At 42.4% G+C, this 27,293-nt stretch overlaps 1 protein-coding gene across 1 annotated transcript in view; it reads left to right on the top strand.

Annotated features, from left to right (window-relative positions):
* Positions 1–5,575: 5,575 nt before the first annotated feature.
* UTRN (utrophin) overlaps positions 5,576–27,293 on the top strand; it is a 341,169-nt gene continuing 319,451 nt past the window's right edge. The window contains 3 exon segments of the mRNA XM_045572887.1: positions 5,576–5,715; positions 5,887–6,024; positions 11,351–11,511. Of these exon segments, the coding sequence (XP_045428843.1) occupies positions 11,433–11,511 (79 nt within the window). The 5' untranslated portion in view covers positions 5,576–5,715; positions 5,887–6,024; positions 11,351–11,432.

The raw sequence follows: 27,293 nt of genomic DNA on the forward strand, positions 1-27,293 counted from the left end.
CTATATATCCTATAATTTTCAGAAATCTTAAATTATTTTGTTGGTGAATTGTTTTCTCTAGTCTGTGTTTGAGAAATCTTTTTCTGGATCAGCCTTTTAACTTGCTCATGTTTTCCCTTCTATTTTTCATGTGTTTCCTTTAAATAATGCCACTGGAATTCTGATGGGATTGCATTAAGTCTGTATACTGCTTTGGGCAGTATGGACATTTTAAACTATGTTGATTCTTCCATTCCATGAAGACAAAATAATTTTGCATTTCACTGTACCTTTTTCAATCTCTTAATAATACTTTGTAGTTTTCAGTATATAGGTCCTTCACATCCTTTGTTAAGTTTATTCCTAGGTATCTTATTTTGTTGTTGTTGTTGCAATTGCAATAGGAATTGTTTTTCTTATTTCTTTTTCTGAAATTTCATTGTTAATATATAGGAACCCAGTGAGGATAACAAAATAAAAGAAAACTGCAGACCAATATCTCTGATGAATGTGGATGCAAAAATCCTAAATAGCCCAGCTGGGTGTGGCTCAGTAGTTGAGAGTCTACCTAGGAGCCAAAAGGTCACTGGTTCGATTCCAGGTCTGTGGGACTTGAACCTGGGACCCTTCAGTATGCAGCTGGCACTATCCACTGAGCCAAACTAGTTGGGGCTAAACTATCCTCATTTTAAAATTCTTGTTTCTTTTTCATATTCCAATTGGATGTTTCCCCTACCTGTCTTCCAAATCACTAATTTTATTCTCTGCTTCATCTAATCTAGTGTTGATGCTATCTAATGTATTCTTCATTCAGTTACTGTATTCTTCATTTCTGACTTGTTCTTTTTATGATTCCTATCTCTTTGTGTAAGTTTGTATTGATTTAATCTATTTTCCCCTAAATTAATTGAGTATCCTTATAATCAGTGTTCTGAAATGTGTATCTGATAGGTTGTTTGCCTCCATTTTGTTTAACTCTTCTTGGAGTTTTGTCCTGTTCTTTTATTTGGGACTTGTTTCTTTATTCCCTCAGTTTGGCTATCTCTCTGTGTTTGTTTCCATGTATTAGGTAGATCTGCTACATCTCCCAGGCTTGTAGAGTGGCCTTATGTAGTAGGGGTCTTGTGGGGTCTCGTGCAGACTCCTTGGTCACCTGGGTTAAGTGCTCCAGGAGTGTCCCTTGTGTGGGTTGTGTGTGCCCTCGTATTGTAGTTGAGCCTTGATTGCTGTTGGAATGGCAATGGGATTAACCCTCAGTCTGCCTGACAGTGAGGACTGGCTGTTACTATGGATGAGCTATTCTTCCCGGGGCTGACCCCACAGAACTGCATTCACTTTACATGGGCACTGGTGCCTGCTGAGTCCACCTTTTGGGTGTGTCATTTGTGGAGCTGATTGGGGCGTGCTCTGGTGTGGTCTGAAGCCAGCCACTAGGTGTGTTGGTTTTGGGGCCTCTTAGGAGCTCCAGTGCAGGCCCAGGTCTGCCACTGCCTGTGCTCAGTTGGGGATTATCTGGTAGGAACTATAAAGTGATCTACGGTTGGTAACTGCCTGTGCTGGACTTGGAGGTGCCTGGAGACACTGTGCTATGAACTAAGGCTGGCTGCCACTAGTGTTGGGGGCCACGTAGCAGGAGGTGCAGGGCTTTGGATTTGTGGACCTTCGAGAGATTTTTAGGAAAGTCTGCAGTGTGGGCTGAGGTAGGCAGTTTGTGAGGAACAACTGCTAACAGAGGTTCAAACCAGGTGCTTGAGTTCGGTGGGGTGGGGTCTCAGAAAATCACCAGGGTGTGGCTAGAGTGGTATTAACCAGGCTAATGGAGACTCAGATATGGTGCCATCTGTGCCTGCTGGCTGTGTTAGAGGAGTGATCAACCAAGTAATAATGCCACCTGCCAGCACTTCCATGTCAGAGAGAGCTGTCTTTCCAGCCCTCCCCCTGAAGCCAGACAATTCAGTCCCGCCCCACATGTCCCTGTAGCTGTTCAAGCTGCGAGCATTTGTGGGCAAGTGGGTCTGTGCTCACGCCCTTTAAGAGGAATGTCTGAGTCCTCAGTAGCCCTCCACCTCAACTGGACGGAATCCCTGCTGGTTTTTACAGTTATTGTGGGGACACCTTTTCTTGATACCGGTGCTCTAGGCTGGGAGCCCTGAGGGGAGCCTCCACACCCAAGCTAGGCCTTCTGATTCTTAACCACCACATGTGGCAGGGGACCAGCCCTTTCCAAGCCTCTGCCTTTCTTATCAGTCTCCATGTGGCTTCTTTTTTTATATCCTTAATTATAGGAGTTCTGTTCAGCTAGTCTTCAGGTGGTTCTCAAGGGTAGTTGTTCTATAATTTAGTTGTAATTCTGATGTAGTTGTGGGAGGAGGGGAGCACAGGGTTTACCTAAGCCACCATCTTGACTGGAAGTCCAGGCCCTGGTGATTCTTTAGCTCACCACACTATAAGAACTCTTCCTTCATGCTAATTATTTTTATAAGATTCATTATTCCCCTCCTCCTCCTCCTCCTCCTCCTCCTCCTCCTCCTCCTTCTTCCCCTTAATTGTATCACAAAGATTTCATTTATATCTATCTTCAGATTGCATGATATGTATTAGATGTTGAACTGAAGAATTCAGCAACCATTTCAGCAAATATTCCAGTATCTATTATATGTAAGCTACAGATCTATACTTTCTTGACCTGAAAAAGATAAGAAAAGCTGAATTCCCTAACCTTTGTCCCTCTCTTAACCACTTCCACGTAGGGCTTTATTCATAGTCAACACCAAGTGTAAAACTGAAGGAGTGTCTTGCTTTTTATACATTGTGTCTCTGATGTTTATAGAGAAACTGCATTTATGTATTCCTGCACAAAGTTTAGTAGAGAGTCTCCTTTTTGGCTCTTGTATTAGGATGCTGTTCCTTGTATATGACCAATATTTATGTAGAATTATGTCTCTCTACATATTATATATACATACATATGCATATATCTTTATATATGAATCTGCATATACATGACTCATATCATAAGATTTTCTCCTATGTCAAGAGCTTTAGCCCAATGACAGAAGATCAATTTTCTTAAAATTTCACTGTTCTGTGATGACTGTTGGGTTAATGGTAGACCCTGGGCCACATTCCTATCACTTTCTCTGAGGACTCTACATTGATCTTGAAGTGGGCATACACAGCCCCCTGAGCATGGTCATGGCAGGCCCATGTCCCTGCCGTGTGAACTACAGGTTGAATGTTGGTTGCAGGTTCTCTCTCACTCCCCAACTCCATTCTCAGGCTGCAGAGGTAGATGATACTATTTGCTATGGAAATGTAGCCCTCTGTGGTCAGAATCTGCCATTAAATGTGATTTCGCAGGACCTGCTTCCGTCCTCCTGGTCATCTCATCAATAGGAAATTCTCTGTTCCCCCTTATCCAGGGCCCACAGAGAATACCAGTCTGTGCATGAGGGGGACTGGTCTAGAAACAGATAGAGCACGAGATTCACCCCATAAGCCACTGAAACTGTAGCGTAGGGTGGAGTCACTCCCACACAGATGGTGGCTGTTGTCCCTTATAACCCTTTCCTTACAGCCTTTGGAGAAATGTAACTAAACATTCCCTAAGAACTTAAAAACTCAGAAATTCTAGGTCCTCAAAAGATTGTGCTTTTCAAAACCTTTGAGTTAAATATTTGTATAGCACTTTGCAATTTACAAAGTGCTTTTCACTTACATAATTTTAAGTAACAATATCCTCAAACACTCCAATTGGCTTTTATTTTTAAGGGGGAAATCTAGGTTTCCATCAACTCAACAAGCAAGATAACAGTGCACAATGAGAGCTTTTAAGGGTCTGTAGAATTATCAGTTCAAAGAAACAACAGTCTCCCTTAATACAGCCAGACTCAAGTAACACTTGATCTGTCATTTTCTTTTGATACTTATTGCTGATCTTTCATAGCCTTACTTGTTTACATGCCTTATCTCACTAGATTTGAAGTCCTATAAGGTAAGATCTCTATGGGATTTTTACTTGCACCATTCACAGTTCCAGGAGACCCCACAGGCCCCAAATTGTCACTTGTTGAATGAATGAGTGAATGAAAGTGAATGATTATAACCATTTCAAATTAATCTTCTGGATTTTATTTGGATTATATGAAGAAAAACCCTCAAGGAAGAAAGTTAAACTAGAGACTTGAAGAAAAACTATCTTCCAGTGGTCCCAGATTGTAAGAGGGATGTCTGATTGCGGGTTTAGGCCCGATCCCATAGGAGTCTAGATTGGAGAGGGTGCAGGCCAGGCTGAGGGACATCCCCTTCCCCATGCATGAATTTCGTGCACTGGGCCACTAGTAACTAATAAAAGGCTAGTGAATTCTTTCAGAAAAAAATTGTTTAAGGCTCCAAGGGGTTTATATTTACTAACTGGCAAATACTAAATCAGCAAGAGCCCAGAGCTTGCTTATCAATCAACCTTTCCTCTTTGTTTATACCAATTAACAACGTAGGTTGTTTTTTTTTTCTTTCCCTCCAAAGCATGATGATCAACTAACAAAGAATTGCAGAAACACACGGGAATATGAAAAAGGCACACACAGCACAAACTCCCTTTTCCCCAGATATTTTTTAACCAACCCCTCAGCCTAGAGATGGACTCTAGAATAGATGTTTGTACGTTTGTGTGTATGTGTACATTGGACAAATAGGAAAATAAGGTCAGCCCAAACACTATGTGTAGGCATGAATAAATACAAAACGAAATTTCAAGTTTGTCTTTATATTTAAACGACACAAAGAAAACTACATACAATAAATACTAGTATACCCTTTAAAGGAGGGCCAACAAATCAGGAACGCCAGCCAACTGAGCCAGAGTGAGTGGAGGAGCAAATGGAAATTTATCTCTGCAGGAGAAACATACCACCAGAACTGCCCAGTCTGGCTGAGGAGGGGGCGTGCCCCCCCTTTTCAGATAATGTGAATATAGGGGATTGTGTGTGTGTGCGCGCGCGCGAGGCTGGCTCCTGACTTGGGGAGCGGCGGGGGCGCGCAGCCCAGGCCCGCGGAGCGCAGGGCCGGCCGCCACCGGCCGGGAGGGCGCGTGGGGCGGACGTTGAACGACCGGGCGCGCGGTCAGGTGACTCCGGGCGCCACGTTCCCCGGGGCCCAGCCGGCGGTGGCCACTCGGGCCGGGCTGGGGCCAGGGCCCAACTGGGAGGCGAGAGGGGCCGATCGCCCGAAACAAAGTTGCTGGGCTGGTGGCGGCGGGGCACGGGAGGAGCCGGGGAGCTGGAGCGGCAGCGGCCGGCGCACTGGACCTGCCCGGCCTCCCCTTCCTCCTCCTCCTCCTCGGGAGACCGCGCCCCGGGGCGCCCAGCGGCGAGCCGGTTCCCAGGAGGGCGCCACGGAGCGATCCCGCGCCCCACCCTTCCTCCCCGGCCTCCAGCCTCCGCTCCAACAAAGGGGCCGGCCCGCGGGCGGGGAGCGCGGGGAGGAGGAGGAGCGGGAGGGGCGAGCCGCTCGCCCGAAGTTGGGGAGTCGCCCGGCCTGGGCGGCGGAGGGAGAGCGGGCGGCCGCAGCCTGCCTGCCGCGGGCTTTCTCCCGCCGCGGGCGAGGGGAAGCCCGGGGCTCCCGAAGCCGATCGGGGGGATCACCGGGAGCCGCGGCGCCCCCCTGCTTTGGGGTCGTTTCTGCAGGCGGAAAACTCTCCGGTGTTTGGCAAACTTGGTGCCTCCGCGCCGGTTCCAGGTTTGCACCGGGACTGTTTTGTTTTTGGCGGAACTACTGCTGGCCAGGAAGATTGCACAAGCCAGGGGCAGTTTTAATCGGGTGTCAGAATTCTTACTCCCTTTCGGACCTCGTTTAGGTCTCTACATTTCTTTTTTTCTTTATTTCTTTTGTTGTTGTTGTTGTTGAAAGTTGCACCCAGAACTCACGCTTGCACACATCCTCCCAAACTCCCCCTGCACCCCCGCGATTACTACGACTCGAAACGAGCCCTGGGCCGCCGGGAGCGGCGGCGGCTGGCAGGCGCGGCGGGCGCGGGTCACGGAGCAGGTAAGTGCATGCATTATTGAGGCGCCGCGCCGGTAAGGGGACCCAAGCCCCGGGGAGACGGGAGGACGAAGGGCTTCCCTGAGGTTCCTGCGCCCGGGATCCGCGTCCGCAGCTCCTTCTCCAGCCCGAGGCTGCGATGTAACCAAGTTTGGCGTACACTTTCCTGGGGACCCGAGTTCTGCGACGCTGGGGCGGAGCAGAGAAGGACTGAAACTTGGAGCAAGGAGGAGGTCCCATGGGGATCCGTTTAGTAGGGGAAGATCCTCACTCCCCCGACAGTTCCGGGCTGAGAGTCCCGCATCCGTGCGCCGCGCGGCCAGGGCGCAGGGCCGGTGATCCCCGCCGGGAGGGGACGTGGCCGGTCACACCCGCCCCGGCCGGGGAAGGCGGGGCCGGAGGTGTCCTCTCCGAGAGGGTGGCGTGTTCGGCGGGCCGGGGAGCAGTTCCCAGCCGTCTGCCTGGCAGGAAACGTGTGGGACCTCCGGGCCAGCGCTGCTCGCGAGGGTGGGGCTCCGGAGAGGGGTCGGTGCGAGGTCCCGACTCTTGGCATCTCCTGCAGCCGGTAAGGTCCTTCATGCCCTACCTTTGGCCCCGGATCCGAGGCTCTGGTTGTCCAAGGCCACTTACAAACTCCCTCCCACCCCCCTCCAAAGCACCGATTTTAGGCTGTGCAACTTTTACAAGGCACGCTGTTAAAGGGGATCCCCCCAAGCCCCTAGACCTGGAAAGGGACTTGTTCTAGGGAGGGAGAAAATCGTGCCTGACCTAGAGCCCGCGGACCCGCAATTTGTTTTGCAAAGAACAAGAGCCCGGGGTCCAAACTGGCTCTGAGGGCTCCCCTGTCTGGGACGTCCCGGGACGAGCCTCCCTTTTCCCAGCCACCTGCTCGCCGGGATCACCAGGGGCTCCGGGTCAGTTTCCCCAGGGGTATCGGTGGAACCGTAGCTGTGTCCCCGAGGGCACAAGTTTGATGGAGTCCCAGACCTGCCTGGAGCTCCCGCCTCTCGGCCTGGCGACAGCAGCCGCATCCACAGCCTAGTCAGTTGCAGGGCCTCCGGAGGGCGGGTTGGCCGCCCGGCTGGTTGCCGGTGGGCGTGGGGGCCGCCGTCGGCGGGCGGACAGGGCTGCGGGCCGGCGGAGCTGGAGGAAGGCAAAGGTGCTCCTGGGGGCTTCAGCCTCCAGAGTTCCCAGGTTTACGCAGTCGTTCCCCTTATTTATGGGCCCGAGGAGACAGCTCTTTAACTTTCCTTTGGGTGTTTTACATGCAATTTATTGCCCTGTAAACAGTATTAATCACTGTAGTGTTCACCTTCCCTTGGAGCACTTGCGAGAGTGAATGGCAGCTCCTGGCGCTGGGTGGTGTCTTTTATTTACTATGGATCTAGCCTAGCGGCAGACTCCTTCCTTTCCCTGGGTAACTCCAGCTAGGGTTGTGGTCCCCAGTGTGAATGAATGAATACTTTTTTGCCCAAGGATCAGCATCACATTTCCATCAACATCATACATTATTGAACGTATTTGTATCCTTACGTTGCTTAATTCCCATGTTATTTTGAAATTAAAGACTCCCCAGGAAGGCCATCCCCTATCCTTTCACCCAGCTTGGTTTATGGACACACACTCATGGTTTCAGGTCCATACGACAGCCAGCCATGTTCCCAGGGAAATGTGGGTGAACCGTGAGTGGAGTGTGTTGGTTTCAGCGAGAAGACCTGGCTAACCTTTGCGAACATCCTTATCAGGGCACAGAAACATAGAGCAATGGTAACAGTACATTACATATAAATAACGGTAACTAGTAACAATAAAGGGAAAGGGCTTAAAACTTCTAAAGCAATACCCCATTCATTTCTTCTGTTTCTCAGCCAGCTGTGTATGGAAGATGGCCTTCCCTCCGTGTCACAGATGTGAAAACGGAGGGCCACCTTAAGGCACATTGTTAGTGATGAAACTTCCATTCTGTCTCCTGACCACCAATTATAAACCACTTCAGCATTTATCGATTTAGAGCAGTGGTCCTCAACCTTTCTAATGCTGCAACCCTTTAATACAGTTTCTCATGTTGTGGTGACCCCCAACCATAAAATTATTTTTGTTGTTACTTCATAACTGTAATGTTGCTACTGTTATGAATAGTAATGTATGTGTGTTTTTCGATGGTCTTAGGCTCTACAGCTGTGGTTCTCAGCCTGTGGCTCATGACCCATAGGATGAGAACCATGAGCCAATATTAATGTGAAAAAGAAAGTCCTATATAAATAGTCCACTTTTTTTATGGAGTAGGGTAGGTCTCTGGGAAGCTTTGAAGTGAAGACCTTTGGCTAAAACCAGTTATGGAGAGCATTAGAAATACTTCTCAAAGGGAATAGTTACTTTCCGGTTAAGAGAATTTTGTTGGGCAAACTTGATTTTCTGTAATAAAATTTTATATGCATTCCTCTGAACAAGCTTTTTGGTTTTTGAATATTATAAAATACACTTAAGAATTCAGCAAATCTTTGCAGGAATGTACCCCCAGAAAAAAATGTAACCACATAATAACACATAAAGTTTTAACAGTAGTAGAGAAATATAAAAAATATAAAACTTTTTTATGTTCCTAAATTTTGGGAGACTTATGACCCACAATCCACATTTTCCTCCCTACTGAAGAGTAAATTGTTTCTACAACTTTAGGAATATACCACAGTTTTCATCTGCTTCAACTCTTTAATACAAAACTTTTTTTCTAAGATAATTTTGATCTTTTTATTACTATAACACACCCTTTTTCTGACTGATAAGGATAAAACTATAACAATTATTACATATTTATATTATTATGAAATAACATGACGTTTCCTTGAATATTACATATCATAAAAGTCTTCTCTCTGTATAAAAGCCTAAGTGACCCTTATGACCAGTTGACAGGACTGGTTGATGGTTGCTATGATGCGCATTGACCACCAGGGGGCAAACATTCAACTCAGGAGCTGCCCCCTGGTGGTTAGTGCGCGGCTCCAAAGGGCCCTTATTGGGACTGGGTGAGATGGCCCTGATCAGCCCTGCTTGCTGCTCAGGCTGAGGGACCCCACCCATGCACAAATTTGTGCACAGGGCCTCTAGTAATATATAAAATAATAGTACATAAATATACAAAATGAAATATATTATAAAATAACTTTATATTATATAAAATACTATATGATGCATCCTTGAGTTAAAAAATTGAGGTGTCTAATCCTCACTAGCAGTAAATTCTGGTTCTGATATGTGTTGTAATATTGGTATGTGAATTATCATCCATTTTTCACAGGTTAATATTTGGATGTGTTGCCTGTTATAGTCCTAATGAAATGATTACTTTATTTAATTTGCATTTGGGGTCTGCTTAAGGGACTCTTAGGAGAGAGCCAGCTGCTGATTGAATTCTGAATCTGTCTGGGTTTTGGGGGACAATGTGTTCCAGAAGGTTTTAGGGCAATGCAATAGTCTGATATTCTATCTATTTATTTATTTATTTTATTTTAAAAAAATATATTTTATTGATTTTTTTACAAAGAGGAAGGGAGAGAGATAGAGAGCTAGAAACGTCAATGAGAGAGAAACATCAACTAGTTGCCTCTTGCACACCCCCTACCGGGGATGTGCCCACAACCAACGTACATGCCCCTGATCGGAATCGAACCTGGGACCTTTCGGTCCGCAGACCGATGCTCTACCACTGAGCCAAACCGGTTTCAGCAATAGTCTGATATTCTTAAAGAAAAGGTGGCGTAAGACAGAATCTTTAGTTTTTTAAATTCTAAAGAAGTTCATGACTAATTAATTACTAAAGATTAATACTATTTTGTTGAATGATATCTGTACCCAGCAGAATTAATATGATGTACCTTCTAAAATGACATAACATATAACTATTCAGATTTATATCTAACTCAAACTATACCTGAGATCAGACCTGTATACCCGACTGCTTTTTGTTATTTCCACGTATATATTTCAGAAGCACCGCAACCTCAGCAAATCCAAACCACTTTCATTATTTGTTCCTGCAGAGGCTTATCCTCCAGAACTCCCCAGCTCAGTAAATGACCCCCCCTCTACTCAATTGTGCAAAACAAATTGGGTGTTCATTTTGTCCCTTAGTACCCCGAGCCTCTCATATCCAACCAGTTCCCAAATCCTATGCACCTTCTTTTCTTAGTCTTTAAACATCCCACATATCCACCCGTTTCTTTCCATTTACCCTGGTTTAGGCCGCAAACATTTTCTGTCTGTAATACTACACTAGAAAAATATAAGACTAAACACCCATCTATTCTTCAACTACATTCCCCACTTATCAGTTTCCAATATTTCATATGTCTCTCTCTCTCTCTCTCACTCTGTGTATGCATGTGTATATTTGTGTATATTTAAACATAGACATATAGATAGACATATACAGACACACATATATGTGATATATATATATATATATATATATATATATATATATACACCTTATTGAACTTAAGTTGAAGGTATTATCATGCTTCATTGCTAACTATTTCATCTACAGTCAGACATTTCCTTGCATGACACAACCATTTACCAAAATTAAAGAAATTTAACACTGATACAATAATATTGTCTAATATTGTCTAATATATCGCCCGAATTCAGATTTCCCAAGTTATCCCAAAATGTGTATTTTGAAAATTCTGAATTCAATCAAGGATTACCTAATTAAATTCTTCTCATCTTTTGAAAACATGGCTCAAATGTCACTTCTTCAAGGAAGCATTCTCTCATTGCCCAGGGCAGGTTAGATTGCCCTGCTCTGTTATGCTGTGTGTCTCCTTTGTATGTTTGTACATATCAGCATAATTAATTATATACTTAACCACTTAGTCTCTGTAAACTTCATGATGGCAGAAGCTATGTCTCTTTTTGATAGTCATATCCCCATTCCCCATTTATATCTGGAAGTTGAAAGGATTATATGCCTTATACATAGCAGGCACTGAGTAAATATTTCCTGAATAAATGGTGACAATATATAACTGTATATGATTATATATATTAAATGTGTGAATATCTATTTTTTAAAAGTATATTTTATTGATTTTACACAGAGAGGAATTGAGAGGGACAGAGAGTTAGAAATGTCGATGGGAGAGAAACATCCACCAGCTGCCTCTTGCACACCCCCTACTGGGGATGTGCCCGCAACCAAGGTACATGCCCTTGACCGGAATCAACCCGGGATCTTTCAGTCCGCAGGCTCTATCCAGTGAGCCAAACCCGTCTCGGCGAATATCTATTTTTTTTAAGTCCATACTTTCCCTTTTCTCTTTAGGTATTGATGCCTTAAAAAAAAAAAAAAAAAAAAAAAAGGAGGATTTAGTAAAGTGTTTGGATTTTACTGAAACTCAGCGAAGATGGCCAAGTATGGAGAACACGAGGCCAGGCCTGATGATGGGCAGAATGAGTTCAGTGACATCATTAAGTCCCGATCTGGTAAGTAATGGGAGCCTAAGAAAATGTCAGGTTTATATGCATAAACTACTTAAAAGACATAGGTTTTGTTTTGTTTTTGGCTTGTGTTGCACTGTTCTTGTGAGACAAATTTCTTTTGAGAAATAGAATTCTGACAAAGGAGTATTATATTATAAAAGGTAACATAGTGTCTCTGTCTGTCCTATCTGAATTTCTCAACCCAGTTTGACCTCATCCTGTGCTGACTGGCATTGTTTAGTTACACTGCGACCAGCAGTTGAATGCTGTTCATTTACCAGACTTATCTCCTTGAACACAAAAATATAGCTAGGCATGTTTTCCCTTTTCAGCCTACTTTATGAAGTTGAAAGGATTATATGCTTAAAGTAGGAAATACCGTTGTTTCTGGCAGGATGGATCTTCTATAGTTTTGCTTTGATCACATATCCTCACCCCGATTCCTTTCGGTGGCCAGGGGTAGGCCTACAGGTTTCTTAACTTTGCTTCCATCTTTGAAATTTCTTATGAACCTTCTCAAGGCACAGTTTTCACCTACGCAATCTAATAAACCAGACTAAGACAGATGAATGGTTTTTCATCTGAACATTTAAATTAGGGACCTAAGATACCCCTCTCCTCCCCAGTCTTTTAATGTAACCAAGCAATTTTTTGCTCTCACTGTTCAAATGAATCAACTGGGGAGATTTTTTTTTTTTTTTTAATGCAAATGCACTGGTTCCTCTCTCTACACACTGAATAATAAATTCAGTATTTTAAAAAAGCTTCAAATATGATTTTGAGACAGGCTCTAAGGGGAGATATTTTTGAGTAGGCTGGGCTTGTTTGAGCTTTGAAAATTACACAGAACTCTACCCTGGGTGTGAACACTATACTTAAGTAACCTTGAGAGTTAGTCTCAGGCATAAAATTACAACCAGTGTCACTTTAAGGTAAAAAAAGGAATATACAGCCTGTTTTGCTCTGTGTATCATGTTTATATTATATTAGGAGCTTATTTCTCAGTACATGAAACTGCAGAAATACGCACTGAAAATCAGCTCTAAATTAATAGACATACACACTTAAGATACACATTTCTTTCTGTGGTACTGGTATTGGTTGATTGGTAAAGATTTTGGTTATAACAGTTTTGGCTCTAAATTTGTAGCAACTGCTGTGGAGCTCCAAGGATCTTTAGGTACATAACAGCTTACTATCCTGTTTTAAACATCTGAGAATGCCTTTTCCTCTAATTTTTTAAAAACATTTTAGTAATATAAAATATTATGCAGATATAAGAGGTTACTAATATTTTCTTATAGAATGTGTATCCAGACTATGTAAATGTAACACAGAGGAAAGTGAAAGTGAGACAATTTAATATATCCATGATGGTCATGTTCTATAAATTATAAGGAGATATATTCTTAAATAGTTATCTGAGTCAACCGCTATTACAGTAAGACCTTTGATATTTATAACTATGTGCTTTAACCATGCCCATAAAAAGTAATTGAGCAGGTTTCGAAATGCTAAGTATATATGATGAGTACACATAGCTTCCACACTGTTTTTTTTTTTTTTAAATTAAAAATTATCATTTAGAAAGACTTACCATTCTCATACACTGTTGGGGGACAGTTGGGCAGAAATTATTGTATGTTTTTAACGTGTATACCAACTAGCCCATTAACTCTATTTTTAGAGTTATTTCCTAAAATACACAGAAATGCACAAGCAAGAAGTTGATCACAACATTTTTATAGTAGGAAAAATTGGAAACACCATAAAAATACAGTATTGAGGACTGGTTAAGTCATAAGTTCTAATTAAAAAAGGATGCCATGGACAAAGAATTTTAGGAAATAGTGGTTAGCCTACTCTGTTCATTTGGTGTAGGGCCTCTGAACTAATTGTAGAGAATCTCAGTGGAGTTAATTAGGTTAAGTATATTCATAAAGCAGAATAATATACATTCATAATATGTTATTGATATGTATAAATATAAGCATAGAAATGTGTTTTTGACATTGTCAAGTAAAAATATGAATTCAGTTATGTGAAAATTACTTTTTAAAACAATTTAACAGGTTGTACACTACAATGTTAATAGTGTTAACCTTGGCATTTTGGGATTATTATTTCTCTCTTTTTGCTCGTATGTATTTTCCAAAATTCTTTAATGAGCTTTTATTACTTAGTTCTTATTTTTAAAAACTCTCAAATTGCTTAGAGTGTTTCAATGCCAAGGCTCTGACATTTTTTTTTGCTTGGTGGCACCTACTTAAAACACATTGAAAAGTTAGCTGTTGCATAGCTGAGATATGAATCACATTCTTTTGGCTGGATTATGTTGCAAGAGCCAGTAGATAAATTTGGATTTGAATGAGCCTGTTAGTCCCAATTCTGCTTTCTGGAAGGCACAGTTTTGATTCTTTTAAGGTAAATATTAGTATACAGTAGTAATGTCTTTTGGTATACCAAAAAAGTACATATTGAATAGGTACTTTTAGTTCAGATTAATTCAAAGGAATCATCCACATATAATGCACTTTTATAAAAAGATTTTTCTGGGACATGTTCTGTACTTAGTTGTTGCTTTCTCATTGTTTTAAAGGGATGTTTTCCGATGGAAGAATTTTTGATCTAATCTGCTTCTCTAGATTTTTTCCTTTTGGAGATTGTATATGAGGGAGGGAGAAAAGATTAGGTTGGAAAAAACTAAAGTTGAGAGTAAATTGATCAATTTAATCTCTTGGTTTATCAAGATTCTTCCTTTCTCACTCCTTCCCAAATAAACACACACACACACACACACACACACACACACACACACACACACTGAGTGGCGAGATTTTTATGCGTTCAGAGATCATAATAATCTGGCCACTCAGTGTATGGCCCCATATATTTCTTTATGGTTGTACCACATTTACCTTAGATTTGAATGAACATTAGAAAAGAACTTGAAATAATATGATCTTTAATTATTAAGAGCTTGGGGTGTGGTAAATGTACACTTGTCTTTTCCTAACTTAAACACACCTACGTCATTTGTCATCAGTACCTGCATCTTTGACAGCCTGGATTAGTGGGCTTCAGAAAGCTTACCAACTTAGTAAATATTGTGAGAGAGTAGGCCAAGATATAGAGTTGTTTGTTTTTAATGGAAACATATAGCCAACGGAGTGTGTGATGTGTACATTTGTGTTTGGAACATTTTAAACATGAAATAAGACAATGGTTTGGGATGCATGTCAAGTCAAAGAATATGCTCATTGCTACTTCATCCTATCAATAGTTAACACATGTTAAAGCTGGTAATATAGAACAGGGCATCCTTTTCTGTTGTTCTCAGTTTTCTTGTGGTTAAGTTTTAACCAAGAGCCTCCTAACGAGAGTAGCTCTCAGGGCTAAAGACAGAGTGTCAGCTGGCTACCTGTGGGGATTTTGACAATCTGGGGATTCGAATCATATGGGAAGGGGCCATGCATTGAATGAGTTAGTCAGGTAAATGCCACATTGTTGCATGATTCAATTCATTCTGTAAGTACCTTGGGTAGGAAGCCTGCATCTAACAATCTTACCCTTTCTTCTTCCACCTTTGGGGATCTAATTGCTGAGAGAATTTTAGAGGCCATCTAACTCGGCCATGCCTGCAAGGTGGTTACCCAGCCTCTGCTTGCTCACCTCCAATAATGTTATCTCATTGGTGATGATGATGAGGAGGATTCTAGCAATTTAAATTTATTGAACACAGACTCTGTGCAGATGTGGTGTCAAGAGTTTCATCCTCACAACTACTGTTTTTACAGATGACAAATGTGAGCCATACAGAAGTAATCCACTGGCCTTCCTTCTAGTTCTCCAAAGGCCCAGTTGTGCTGATCTCAGGGCCTTTGCACATCCCTTTTACACCTGTCTTTGTGTTATGGGCTCCTTGTTAGCATCTAGATTTAGACAAAAATGCAATGTTTGAGAGAACTTTCTAGATAGATCTTTAGAAAGTAGGTCTCCCTTGCCCAGCTAGAGTGGCTCAGTTGGTTGAGTGTCGCTCTGTGCATTGAATGGCTGCTGGTTAGATTCTGGGTTAGGGCACATACTTGGGTTGAGGTTTTGAGGAAGGTAATCGATCCATATTTCTCTCTCACATTGATGTTTCTCTCTCTCTCTCTCTCTCTCTCTCTCTCTCTCTCTCTCTCTCTCTCTCTCTTTCTCTCTCTCTCTGTCTGTCTCTCTTAGAAGCATGTCCTATTGGCGAGGATTAAAAAAAAAGTAGCTCTCCTGGTTACTCTTACTCTTTTTTTTTTTTTTTAAATATATTTCATTGATTTTTTACAGAGAGAAAGAGTGAGGGATAGAGAGTTAGACATCAATGAGAGAGAAACATCGATCAGCTGCCTCTTGCACACCCCCTACTGGGGATGTGCCCGCAACCAAAGTACATGCCCTTGACTGGAATCGAACCTGGGACCTTTCAGTCCGCAGGCCGACACTCTATCCACTGAGCCAAACCGATTTTGGCTCCTGGTCAGTCTTGACTGCATCAGAATATTTAAAATTTCTCTATGTTCTTAACTCTCTTGGAACTCTTCTTGTTTTGTGTATTTATTAATGTACTTCCCACTAGAATTTGATTCCAGAGGTGCAGAGACCAAACTGCTAGCTCATAGTAGGTGAGCAATGAGTGTTTATTCGATGAAAAAAGGCTTACAAAGCTAGAAAGTGCCAGACCTGGGATTAGAGCTCAGGAGATCTGATTACAGAAACCTTGCATTTGACCTCACATAGTGCTGAGTCTTCTAGTTTACAAGGTCGTTTATTTTGTTGCTTGTGGAATTCTTTTATATTGGGAGCTTAAATCTGTTGCTTACAAAGTTTTCACAAATGAGTTGGATTTATACATGCCTCTGCCTCTTCCTTTATGGTGACCAAGATCGGGACTCCAGGCTGTGAGGGAAAGCCTTCCTGGGCCCCCAATGGTCATCGTAGTGCTGCCAAGGGAGGGCCGAATTGTAGGAGACATGACCTGCTGCTCCCAGACCTGCCCTGGCTTTCCCTGGCTCTGGTCTTTGTCATTCTCTGTCAAGAGTTAGCAAAGGGGAAAATACCAGAGGACAGGCAGTCCTCTGGGTGGAAGGTAGAGAAACTGATCATCTGTTTCTGACGTGAATTCTCCCTTCTCTTTTCTTCTGACTGCTGCTCAAGGCTTTTCACTGGCTGGTGAGAAAAGGTAGAGGATTTCAGATGCACTGCGATTTGGCACAGTTTAAGTCCTGGTCTGATGCCCAGATGGGTATCTGTGGGTTGAAAGAGTTGGTAAGAGGTGGGGGGATGGAGAAGGGAGGAAAGAGAGGCCAGGGAAATAAAAAGAAAGTGAATTATTTAAGATGGAATATTATACCTGGTCACATTTACTGCAGGCCTTCTAAAAAAGATGCCATATTTGCGATGTAGTAAGCTTGCTTTAGCAAGATGCAGTTTTATGAAAATTAGGAGGGAGATTATCGTGTTTGTTTATCTTTCAGAAGCCTTTCTTTAGGAAGGACAGTGGTTAAGTTGTATTTAGGGAGTCACTGGTCTGGTTTTCTCTCTTTCTTAATAATAATAAAAAAATAACAGAGTGGGAATTTTTCTAAAGAGCTTAAGGGACTGTAAAAATTAGTGTGTTTTTTCTTTTCTTTTCTTTTCTTTTTTTTTTCTTCTTTTTTTTTCTGAAGCTTTGCATGGCTGGAATACCTGTGCTCTGAAGAAAGGTCTTTGAACGGGTTTGGTTTTTTTCCATGAGCCCTGGGGATTTGTGGTGAGGGACAAGTAACCCTGATGGAAATTCAACTCTGACAGAGCTGAGCAGCTCTTCTCGTTATGCCTGTAACATCTTCTCCGTGTTGTTTCCTCATTGTGCTGAAACAGTGCAATCATAGAAAAGTTTTCTATATTGATGTGACTCCCCTGACTTGGGACTATGGTTGTGAAAGGTTGGTAGGTGATCCATACGTGATCTGAAAACGTGAATTACTGAGAATGTTCTAGGCAGGGAAAGTACATTAATTCTACAGACAGAAAGGAAAACTCAATTTTATTGAACCTTGGTTGAGGCCAGACATTCGAACTACATGCTGATATGATGGTTTTCAGGGAACAAGGGAACATGTAAGGTCATTGCAGCAGTTGTAAATATTAGTTAAAGTTTAATCGTGAAAGGATACGCAGGTGGTTTCAGATGTATGGCTTGACGACCCCCCTAATCCTCCGCTGAAGCTGTGTGTGGAGGCAGAGCGTTTGCTATATTATTATTTTTGTATACCATAACTGTATAATAATAAGCACACTCAATTCAGTATTTAGAATGTGAGAGGGTGTGGGTTTTTAAATACATGTGTATTTATTCTCAAAATGCTGGTTTGTGAGCTGAGAAATCTAGTTCAGACCCAGCCTTTTCACTTTTGCTTCTTCTGCCCCTGGGTGTGCCCGTGCCAGCTGCCGGAGGCTTGCAGGCACCTTTTGCATAGCCACATGCCGAGGTTGATTGCAGCTGGTGGGGCTCTCTCTCAGAAGCCTGTGCTCCTGGCATAGGGGATGGAGGGATTGTTTGTATGTGCTCACTTGGCAGCTATGCTTAAAGTTGGAGGTGGTAAAACCTTGCAGCAGTTTAGAGAATTCAGTTTCTTTAAGAAAAATCAATTCTGTCCATTATAGCCATCAAGCTCAAAGTGTAAAGAGTGAGAATACCATCTCATAGGTGAATATTTTCAAGTGAACTTTTCTTAGTAGGTGGGTGGCCAGTTAGTTGTTATGATTTCCGTCTAGTTCAATAACTCTTACATTTAATTATGAAGCAAATTGTTGTGAAAGGGAAGAAGAGAACACATAATCACATTTCTGATGTAGCAGCGGAATCCATTAAAAAATATCACATTGTGTCTCTAAAGTGGTGCAACTGAGCAATAAATACGGTGCTGTAATTGAAAATGTATTATCTGTTTAGATCTTTTCTAATTCATGATGTTAATACTTGCAAATTTCCTCCATTCTTTTTTCTTAAAAAAAAAAATCTTTATTGTTGAGATATCCGCCCCTCCATGTCCTCCTCCAGCTGGTTCCCGCCCTGCCCCAGGCCTTTGCCACCCTATTGTGTCCATAGGCAATGCATATATGCATATAAGATCTTTGTTTAATCTCTCCCCACCCCCAACCCCCTTCCCTCTGAGAATCATCAGTCTGCTCCATTTCCATGCCTCTGATTCTATTTTATTCACCAGTCTATTCTGTTCATTAGATTTCTTATTTGTTTATTTTGAGTTTTAGATTCAGTTGTCGATAGGTGTGTATTTGCTGCCATTTTGTTGTTACATGTTTCTTTGTCTCTGCATTTTGGCTGCTTCCCTGTGTTTGTTTCTATGTATTGGATAGAGCTGCTGTTTCCTTGAGTAGGTAGAGTGGCCTTGTGTAGTACAGTCTTTTTGTAGTTGAGACTTGATTGCTGTCGGTGTCTCTGGGAGGAATAGACCTCCAGGCCAATTGGCTGTGGGGACAAACTGGGACTACAGTGGGAGAGCTGCTGTGTAGGAAACCCATATGGAGCAGGACTTGTTTCACTGGGGCTTTGGTGCTCACTGAGTCTGCCCATTGAGTGTGTCGCTTATGGATGTGTAAAGCTGTAATCTGTATGTTCTGATACTGACCACTGGGTACACTAGCTCTTGGGTCTCTTGGGAGGTGCAAAGTCAGCCACTACCTGGGGCCACTCTGCAGGAGCTACAGAGATATCTTCAGATTTCTCTCTCAGGTTTGGAAGTGCCCAGATGAGGCCCAGCTCTGAAGCAAGGAAGGCTGGTGCTGGTGCTGTGTCTTGGGCCTTTTATTGACAGGTTTGGGGCTCTTTGACCCAGCTGAAGCTTGTTTAAGATATTTTAGCCTGAGCAAGGACAGACCATTGATATGCAAAAGCTGTTGCACACAGCTTGGGTGGGGTTGTAAATTGGATGAGGCGGGGGTCTTAGGGAATTACCAGGGTGGGGCAAATAGAAATGGCTGCCACTCAGCCCTGTCACAGGGGAGGTTCCAGCACAGGAACAATGATTCCTATGAGCACCTCCATCTGGGAGAAAGCCACCTCCAAGATCCTGCTCTGATACGGGACAATCCAGTTCCTCTTTGTATGTGTCTGTGATTCCCCAGAACCTCGTTCTGGTGCTGGAGCTTAGAGGAAGCAGGACCGTGTATGTTCAGTTTGTGGTGCTGGCCTTTAAAGAGGAACAGCTGGATCTCCAGCAGCCTCTGTGTCACTGAGCCCCAATTCACACTGGTTTTATAGCCTGTCATTTCTCCAGCTCTGGGACCTTGAGCTGGGGATCTGGTGTGGGGCTGGGACCCCTTGCTCCTTCAGGTGGCCTCCGCAGAGATGATCTCCCTCCCTATTAAAAAAGCTGCCCCATGGGTGCCATACCATCCTGTTTCGGGTCTCCACACCTCTTAGCAGTCTCAGTGTGCTTTCTTCTTTACTTCTCTAGTTGTAGGACTTCCATTCAGCCAGCTTTCCAGCGGTTTTGGATGATGGTTGTTCTGTATTTTAGTTGTAATTTTGATGGGGTTGTGGGAGACGGCGAGTACAGGCATTTACCTAAGCCGCCGTCTTCAAATCCCCCATTCCTTTTTCTTTTTAAGATTTTGCTATTGTGCTTCAGTATGATCTTTACATGAGGAGACTGTTTGGGGGTGGGGTGGGCATAGCATTTTGAGGTTGATACTAATTGACTGGTTCTCTTGCTCCTCACAGGCTGTGTGTGAATCATGTCAATATTAATTCAATAGTTACATACATGTATGCATATGCTTTTATTTTGAAAGTCAGGCTTTGGGCTCTTTCCATGTGGGGTTTCTAACCTAGACTGCATGTCACAACCACCCTTTGGGATTCTGACTCAGTCACGTGAGTAGGTTCCCGGCACCTGGAATTTTAATAAGCTATGTTTAGTACCATTGATTTATGGACAAAGGAGGCAGGTTTAAGACTCCCGGAATGAAAGAGAATGTGGTCTGTGCATTTCAGAGGTGCAAGGAGAGTGTTAGTCAAAGAGTGAAGATTATTTCTCTTTGTAAACATTGCCCTTTAAACAATGTCAAAAGTTAGTAGATATCTTGGTATTGGGCATTTCCCCCCCTTTTGTCTTGTATTTTGGAGAGGTTGGGTTGTGCTGAGCCAAGGTAAAAGTGTGGAAGTGGGTCAGGAGAGTGATGGCATTGTTGATGCATTTCTTACTGTGGCCCATTGAACTAGAAGATCATATCAAAATATTCAGCACTGAAGTATTCCTTCACTGAACTCCTGTCAAAGATGGCTTGCTTTGTTTTCTGTGCTCTATTAATTGTTCTCTTCATCCCCACTTCCCCTCTGCATTTGGAAGTGCCCAGATGTTTACTCTTCCACCCCCCAAATTTGAAACCTCTCTCCTTCAAACTTAGCAAAACATTCTACCACCTGATCATCAAGCCAGAATTCATTTCTGCCTCCCGTTCACTGTTTATTTCTGTTTTTGGCTTTTTTGCTTGTGTATAGGAGTATGCTTTCTTGATTTGACTTTCTGATGCCAGTAGGTAGATCAGTTGCTACAAACAGTAACTGTGCTATAAAGGTTTACTGTGTACCTCAAGATTAAAAAAAAAAAAAAATAAAAAAAAATCAGATGTGCTTCTATATAAAGGTTGTTCAGGTTTTTTTTAATTTTTATTTTTTCCCCCTAAATGATGGGTTCATTTAGTGAGTAAGAAATGTGTCTGTTTTTATAGTGCTCTCAGGCTGCTTGAGAAGAGAGGCCCAAACAGACATCCTTGGTGCACACAAGGCCATGGGAACATGGGAAAAGTAGGGAAGAAGCCTATTTTCTGGTTCAACACCTGGCAAGTAAAGCCTTTCTAGTAAGGTTTTGGGAGGGCGGAAAGTGGGATATATATCCAGGAGAATAGATGGCACGGTCTGGGATCACATCCTTGAAAATTGGCAGCTGGAGTGTTGACTATTTTCCTCAGTAATCCTTGGCTCTCTTTTAAGTATATTCTTAACATTTCTCAAAATTTCATCAAGAACTGTTTAATTTCTCTGTATTTGCCGAGAGTTTTGACTCCCATAGAATGAGCATCTGGAGGGAGGAGAATATAAAATGGCAGATTTTGGCAGTGGGGGATGAGGAACAAAGTGGATTTTGGTTTTTAATATTTTGATCTCTGAGAGTCACAGGAAGCTGACTTGCAAATGTTATGCTAGCTCACCAGGTTGGCCTGGGGAGGAGGGAAGGGGTTGTTGATAAATGCATGCAGTGTGTGTACAGAAGTTTTTTTTGTACATGTACCTCTGCACATTTTCTGGGAAAAAGTGTTCACAGTTTTCATTACATTTTCAAAGGGGATCTATGATCCATCAAATGTTGATCATTATTTGGGTTGCGTTTTTTGTAGTGTTTCCGTCTTTTCTGAAGGAAATTAAATTGGCAGTCTGATACTCTGGCATGAGTTTAGGGTCCTACACTTTTGCCACAACCCAAATTCTGAACCTTTTGTTGCTTCTCTTGGTTGTCTCGGAGCCATTCAAGCAAAATACCTGATTGCTGGAATCAGGGTGGGTAGGCACAGGTTTGAAGGACATGATTTCCCATCATGTTTGACCCAGTTTTGCATGTTATGAATTTCTATTTGTTGATAAATCTTTCCCTTTTGTTGCCCAAAGTAGCAAATAATCAGACATAAATTACTAATTAACAGTCTGGTTCAGATTTTTTTTTTTTTTTTAATTAATGGAAACTGTGCTTATCATCAAGCTCTGGTGGAGTGGATATCACATGCTTTTCCTAACATCAAAGGTAATTTACCTTTCAAAAAAGTTTTCACTTGAAAACAGGCCAGCCCATCTCTCTTTTCCTCATGGAGTAATTATAGTAGTGGCTCTCACTGGAGGACCTTGCTCCCACCCCTCTTTTACTCCTAGAGAGATCAGTGATGTTTGATCCTCTTGCTCCTCAGCTCACATCTGGATCAGACCTCTATGTCATCAAGTTGTGTCACCAACTAAACCTCATTGCTGAGATGCCATTCTCTCCCCCACTTCCTCATCACTCTCATTTTTCTGTGGTTTTAGCTCCTGGTTCACTGTCACCCTTTGTAAAAGTTACTTTTCTTTTAGTTAGTTCAATATAAGCATAGTTCATCCTTCTGACACCACTCTCTCAGTTCTCAAACCTCTCTTGGCCAACCATGTCATCATTTATGGCTGCAGCCCCTCCATAATTTAAATTTTAAGTGTCGCACTTTGTGCCCACCATATCTTACATGGCTAGTCCACTCACTCATGTATCCTGATTCTAGCAGTGTCTGACCCCAGTGTCTACAGTCCATTGATCCTATGACCATTATGCTATCCCCATCCCTTCATGTCCTCTCTTGGCTCTTCATTGAGATTTATAGTCAATTGCCATCATTCCTTGAGGGCAGGCCTTTTGTTTGGGTTGGATGGCTAGTAGCCAGAACAGTGCCTAGCACAGAGTAAATGTTCAGTGAATGCATGTTGAGTGAATAAAAAAAGTGTCTTATTGATTTCAACAAATGTGTAATTCCCAAGACAAATAATAGCTTAATCACTGTTGCATCTTTTGGCATTGATTGGGTAGCTCTAAGTTAGTCTACTACTGTGTTTCCCCAAAGCTGGCTGCCAGTACTTGATTTTTTCAACAGTCAGACATGAAATAAGAAGACTAGAGCCAAGGCCATGTAGATATATGCCAGTGTTAGGTTGTCAACTGCCTTTTCTTCTCCAAGCTTGTCCTTTATTTAGAGAACATGTTAATTTATGTTTGGCACAAAAATGTCCATTTAAGGAAATGATGGTGATAGTTTTTTTCTGTAAGATGGATTCTGGCAGTAGGAAGCTTTCCTCAGATTAAGCATTCCAAAAGGGCCCAAGTAAAGGGTTCTTGAAAGCATACTAATACTTGGTTTTGTTTCTGATTTGGAGCCTGCCTACCTCCCTCCCTCTCCCCTCCCCCTCCTTCTTCCCTTTCCCTCTTATCCCTCTCCCCTCCTCCCTTCACTTCCCTCCTTTTTTCTCTCCCTCCCTCCATCCCTTCCCCCTCCCTCCCTCCCTGCCTCCCTACCTCCCTTTTGCCTTGAAAGTCTTTCTGAAAATAGCTTAGATGGAGGTGCATTTTAGGAATGTGAGGATGCATTACTACCCTCTTTAATGCAAAGCTGACAGGCAGGGGGACCTTTCTATAAAGCAAGTTTTTGTGGGTGGGTGGAACATAATCTAGAAAACCTAGATGCCTTAGTCTCAGATAAGAGTTAGGTTCTAGTCTTGGTTCTGCATATAACCAGCTTTGTGACTTTGAAGAAATCAATCTCTTTCTTTGTACAGTTATTTATTTGTTTGTAAGGTAAGAAATATGGACTGGATGACCTCACACTGATCGATGTATAAGTTCCAGAGAACTAAATTGCTGCTGACTTGTCATAGCTGTGCTGGCGAAGGCTGTGCTCTATCACCTTCTTCCTCATTGCTGGAATTTCAGTTTTGTCTGCAGTGATCTGGTGATCTTCCCAAGTATCCTCCACATGGGGATTCTTAAAGCAAACTTGTTGAGATTATAGAAAGTATTACATCCAGCCGGTATGCTTCAGTGGTTGAGCAATGACCTATGAACCAATAAACCACCGTTTGATTCATGGTCAAGGCACATACCCCAGTTGCTAGCTCGATCCCCAGTACGGGATGTGCAAGAGGCAGTCAATCAACGGTTCTCTCTCATCATTGATGCTTCTTTCTCTCCCTCCCTCTCCCTTTCTTTCTTAAATCAATAAAAATATGTTAACAAATGGAAACTGGTTTGGCTCAGTGGATAGAGTGTCAGCCTGTGGACTGAAGAGTCCCAGGTTCCATGCCGGTCAAGGGCATGTACCTTGGTTGCGGGCACATCCCCAGTAGGGGGTGTGCAGGAGGCAGCTGGTTGATGATTCTCTCTCATCATGTTTCTAGCTCTCTATCCCTCTCCCTGCCTCTCTGTAAAAAAAAAAAAAATCAATACCGTATTTTCCGGCGTATAAGACGACTTTTGAAATGAAAAAAAGTCAACCGAAAATCAGGGGTCATCTTATACGCCGAATATATCCAGAAAAGTTCTTCATGTAATTTTCTTTCCAGATGGTGCCATCATTGTTAATGTTCTCTTTTGGATTTCTTGTTTCTCGGTCAAGTTCATGGCATTGCCATTTGTGAAGAGACCTTCCATTTATCGTATCAATGTACGGTGTATTACGGTATGTTCGAAAAATGTCATTCATTAAAAATTTAATTAAAAAAAAAAAACTGGTGTTGCCTCGGAAGTGGGGGGTAGTCTTATACAGAGAATATAGGCCTAAACCTATGTTTTAACTGTAAAATTAGGGGTTCGTCTTATACGCTGGAAAATATGGTAAAATATATTAAAGAATATGTTAACAAAATAAAACAACATAAAAAAGAAAGGATTGCAAAATGGCATTTGGGATAAGCCTTTTAAAAAATAATCAACATAAGTATATTATGAATTTATTTTAATTTGTATGATAGATTTCATTTGCATCTGTTTAATTGGTAATGAAGGTAAACATTTCTTCACTTACTTATTGGCCATTTTCTTTCTTCCTTTGCAAATTATCTTTTTTAAAAAAAATTTAATTGTTGAAAGTATTAGGTATGTCCCCTTTTCTTTCCATTGATTTCTCTCACCCCCCACCCCTGGTGCCCTTAGGCCTTCACCACCCTATTGTCTGTGTCTATGGGTTATGCATGTACACATTCATTCATTGGTTGATCTCTTTCCCGAAGCCCCTCCTCTGCCTTCCCTCTGAGGTATGAGGGTCTGTTCGATGTTTCTATGTCTTTGGGATAAGTGTTATATATATATAATTGATTTTTTTACAGAGAGGAAGGGAGAGGGATAGTTAGAAACATCAATGAGAGAGAAATATCAATTAGCTGCCTCCTGCACATCCCTTACCAGGGATGTGCCCACAACAAAGGTATATGCCCTTGACCAGAATCAATTCTGGGATCCTTCAGTTTGCAGGGCAACGTTCTATCCACTGAGCCAAACCGGCTAGGGCACACAATATTTGAAAAGCAGAATAAGAAACGCCTAAGGATTTAAAATTTTTATTACGGTAGCACTCTCTAGGGGTGATACCATATCAGGGACTGGTTGATACCATAATCAGATGATGTGGGTTTTAAATGTAAATGTGGCCACCTATTGGCTGTGTGATATTGGGCAAATTGCTAAGCTGCTCTGTGCCTCAGTTTCCTTTTCAATAAAGCAGGGATAGTACTAGTGCCTACTTCCTGATGTTGTCATAAAAATTAAGTACATCACTATATGTAAAGCATTTGGGCACAGCAACTCTCAATAAAAACAGTTAGCCACTACTGCCACACACATGCCTATTATGATCTGATGTATTCTTCCCAGTCTTCTAAAATGAGCATGCAAGAATTGTTTTAGATATATCACACAAGCAAGCTTTGTGTCTTTATTTCTTAAATATATCTAGAATTTTGCTTTTTAATTGTTTGCTCTTTTCTATTTGAAAAGAAGGCATTTTAAATTAGACTGAACATTTTATAGACCTTCAGATGCTATGATTAAATCTCCCATGGAATTCTTTTACGTATTTTTTTCTTGTGTGACTAATTTTATATTTGATATATTTTTCCGGTAAGATTTTTTTTGGAAAAAAAAAGAAAAGAAAAGAAAGGACTCTGTATCCATACAAAATTACTCATCTCTCTTCTTTTTTTTTTTTTTTTTTTAAATGTTGCTAAGTCTTGGTATTATGAGTTTTGGTCTGGGATTATTATTGTTGATTTATATTGTATGCTTTAGCATACCTCCAGAAATCTTATTTGCAATCAGTTTATTTAGGTCATTTGGAAAATATATTAGAGAGAGGCTAAACTGGTGTAACTCAGAATTCCATAGCACTAATAAGATTGAAGTTTATTTTTCTCTCATGTTACGTTTCAGAGTGGGTAGGCGGCTTTGGAGACTCTGGTCTGTGAGGTCTCTCAGGGATCCTGGCTCCTTCTTTCTCGTTCTGCCATTCCTCAGTGTTGTCTCTTCTTGGTGAAATCGGGCCCTGAAGTCTGGTGTCCAAGTGCTACTCAAAGCAAAGGGGGAAAAGAGGGAATAAAACATAAGCCATTTCATTTTTAAAGGATGTGACCCAGAGGCTGCACTCACGATGCCTTTTGCTGTCCCATGGGCTACAGCTTAGTCACATGCCCCATCTAGCTGCGAGGGAGGTGGAGAAATGTGGTTAGTGGTGAGGCAGCCACGTGCTGAACCTGAGAAGGAGCAAGGAAAAGGCTAGATTTCTGATACCAAAGAGAGGAAGGTGAGAACGGATAATGCCAAATGTACTTTTATGACAACTTGGTGAGTCAGGTTTCAATTGAGGATTATCCAACTCCTCAGAGTTTGTGCAGGCTCCATTCTGCCCCGAGAGGGCCTTACACACAAGTGGGTGGTCACCTGGCCAGTCTGCTTCCTTATCCCACTTGCCCACCCTGGGAAGTGAGCTCCCATGGACAGGATTAGGGGGCTCCTGGGCCCCTGGAGGATGCTTTGAAGAGGCTTCATGGGCTCTGAGTACACAGTTGCCCTTGGCCCTGAGCTCTCTGTCCCATGGGGAGAGGTGCAGCTGGAGGAGGGCCAGAGAGGGCCCTTGAAGAGACGGCCTTGAAGGCAGGGGCTCTCTTGTCTAGGTCTAAGGATAGTGCT

The sequence above is a fragment of the Pipistrellus kuhlii genome, unplaced genomic scaffold (assembly GCF_014108245.1).
Source record: "Pipistrellus kuhlii isolate mPipKuh1 unplaced genomic scaffold, mPipKuh1.p scaffold_m20_p_5, whole genome shotgun sequence".
Lineage (NCBI taxonomy): Eukaryota > Metazoa > Chordata > Mammalia > Chiroptera > Vespertilionidae > Pipistrellus > Pipistrellus kuhlii.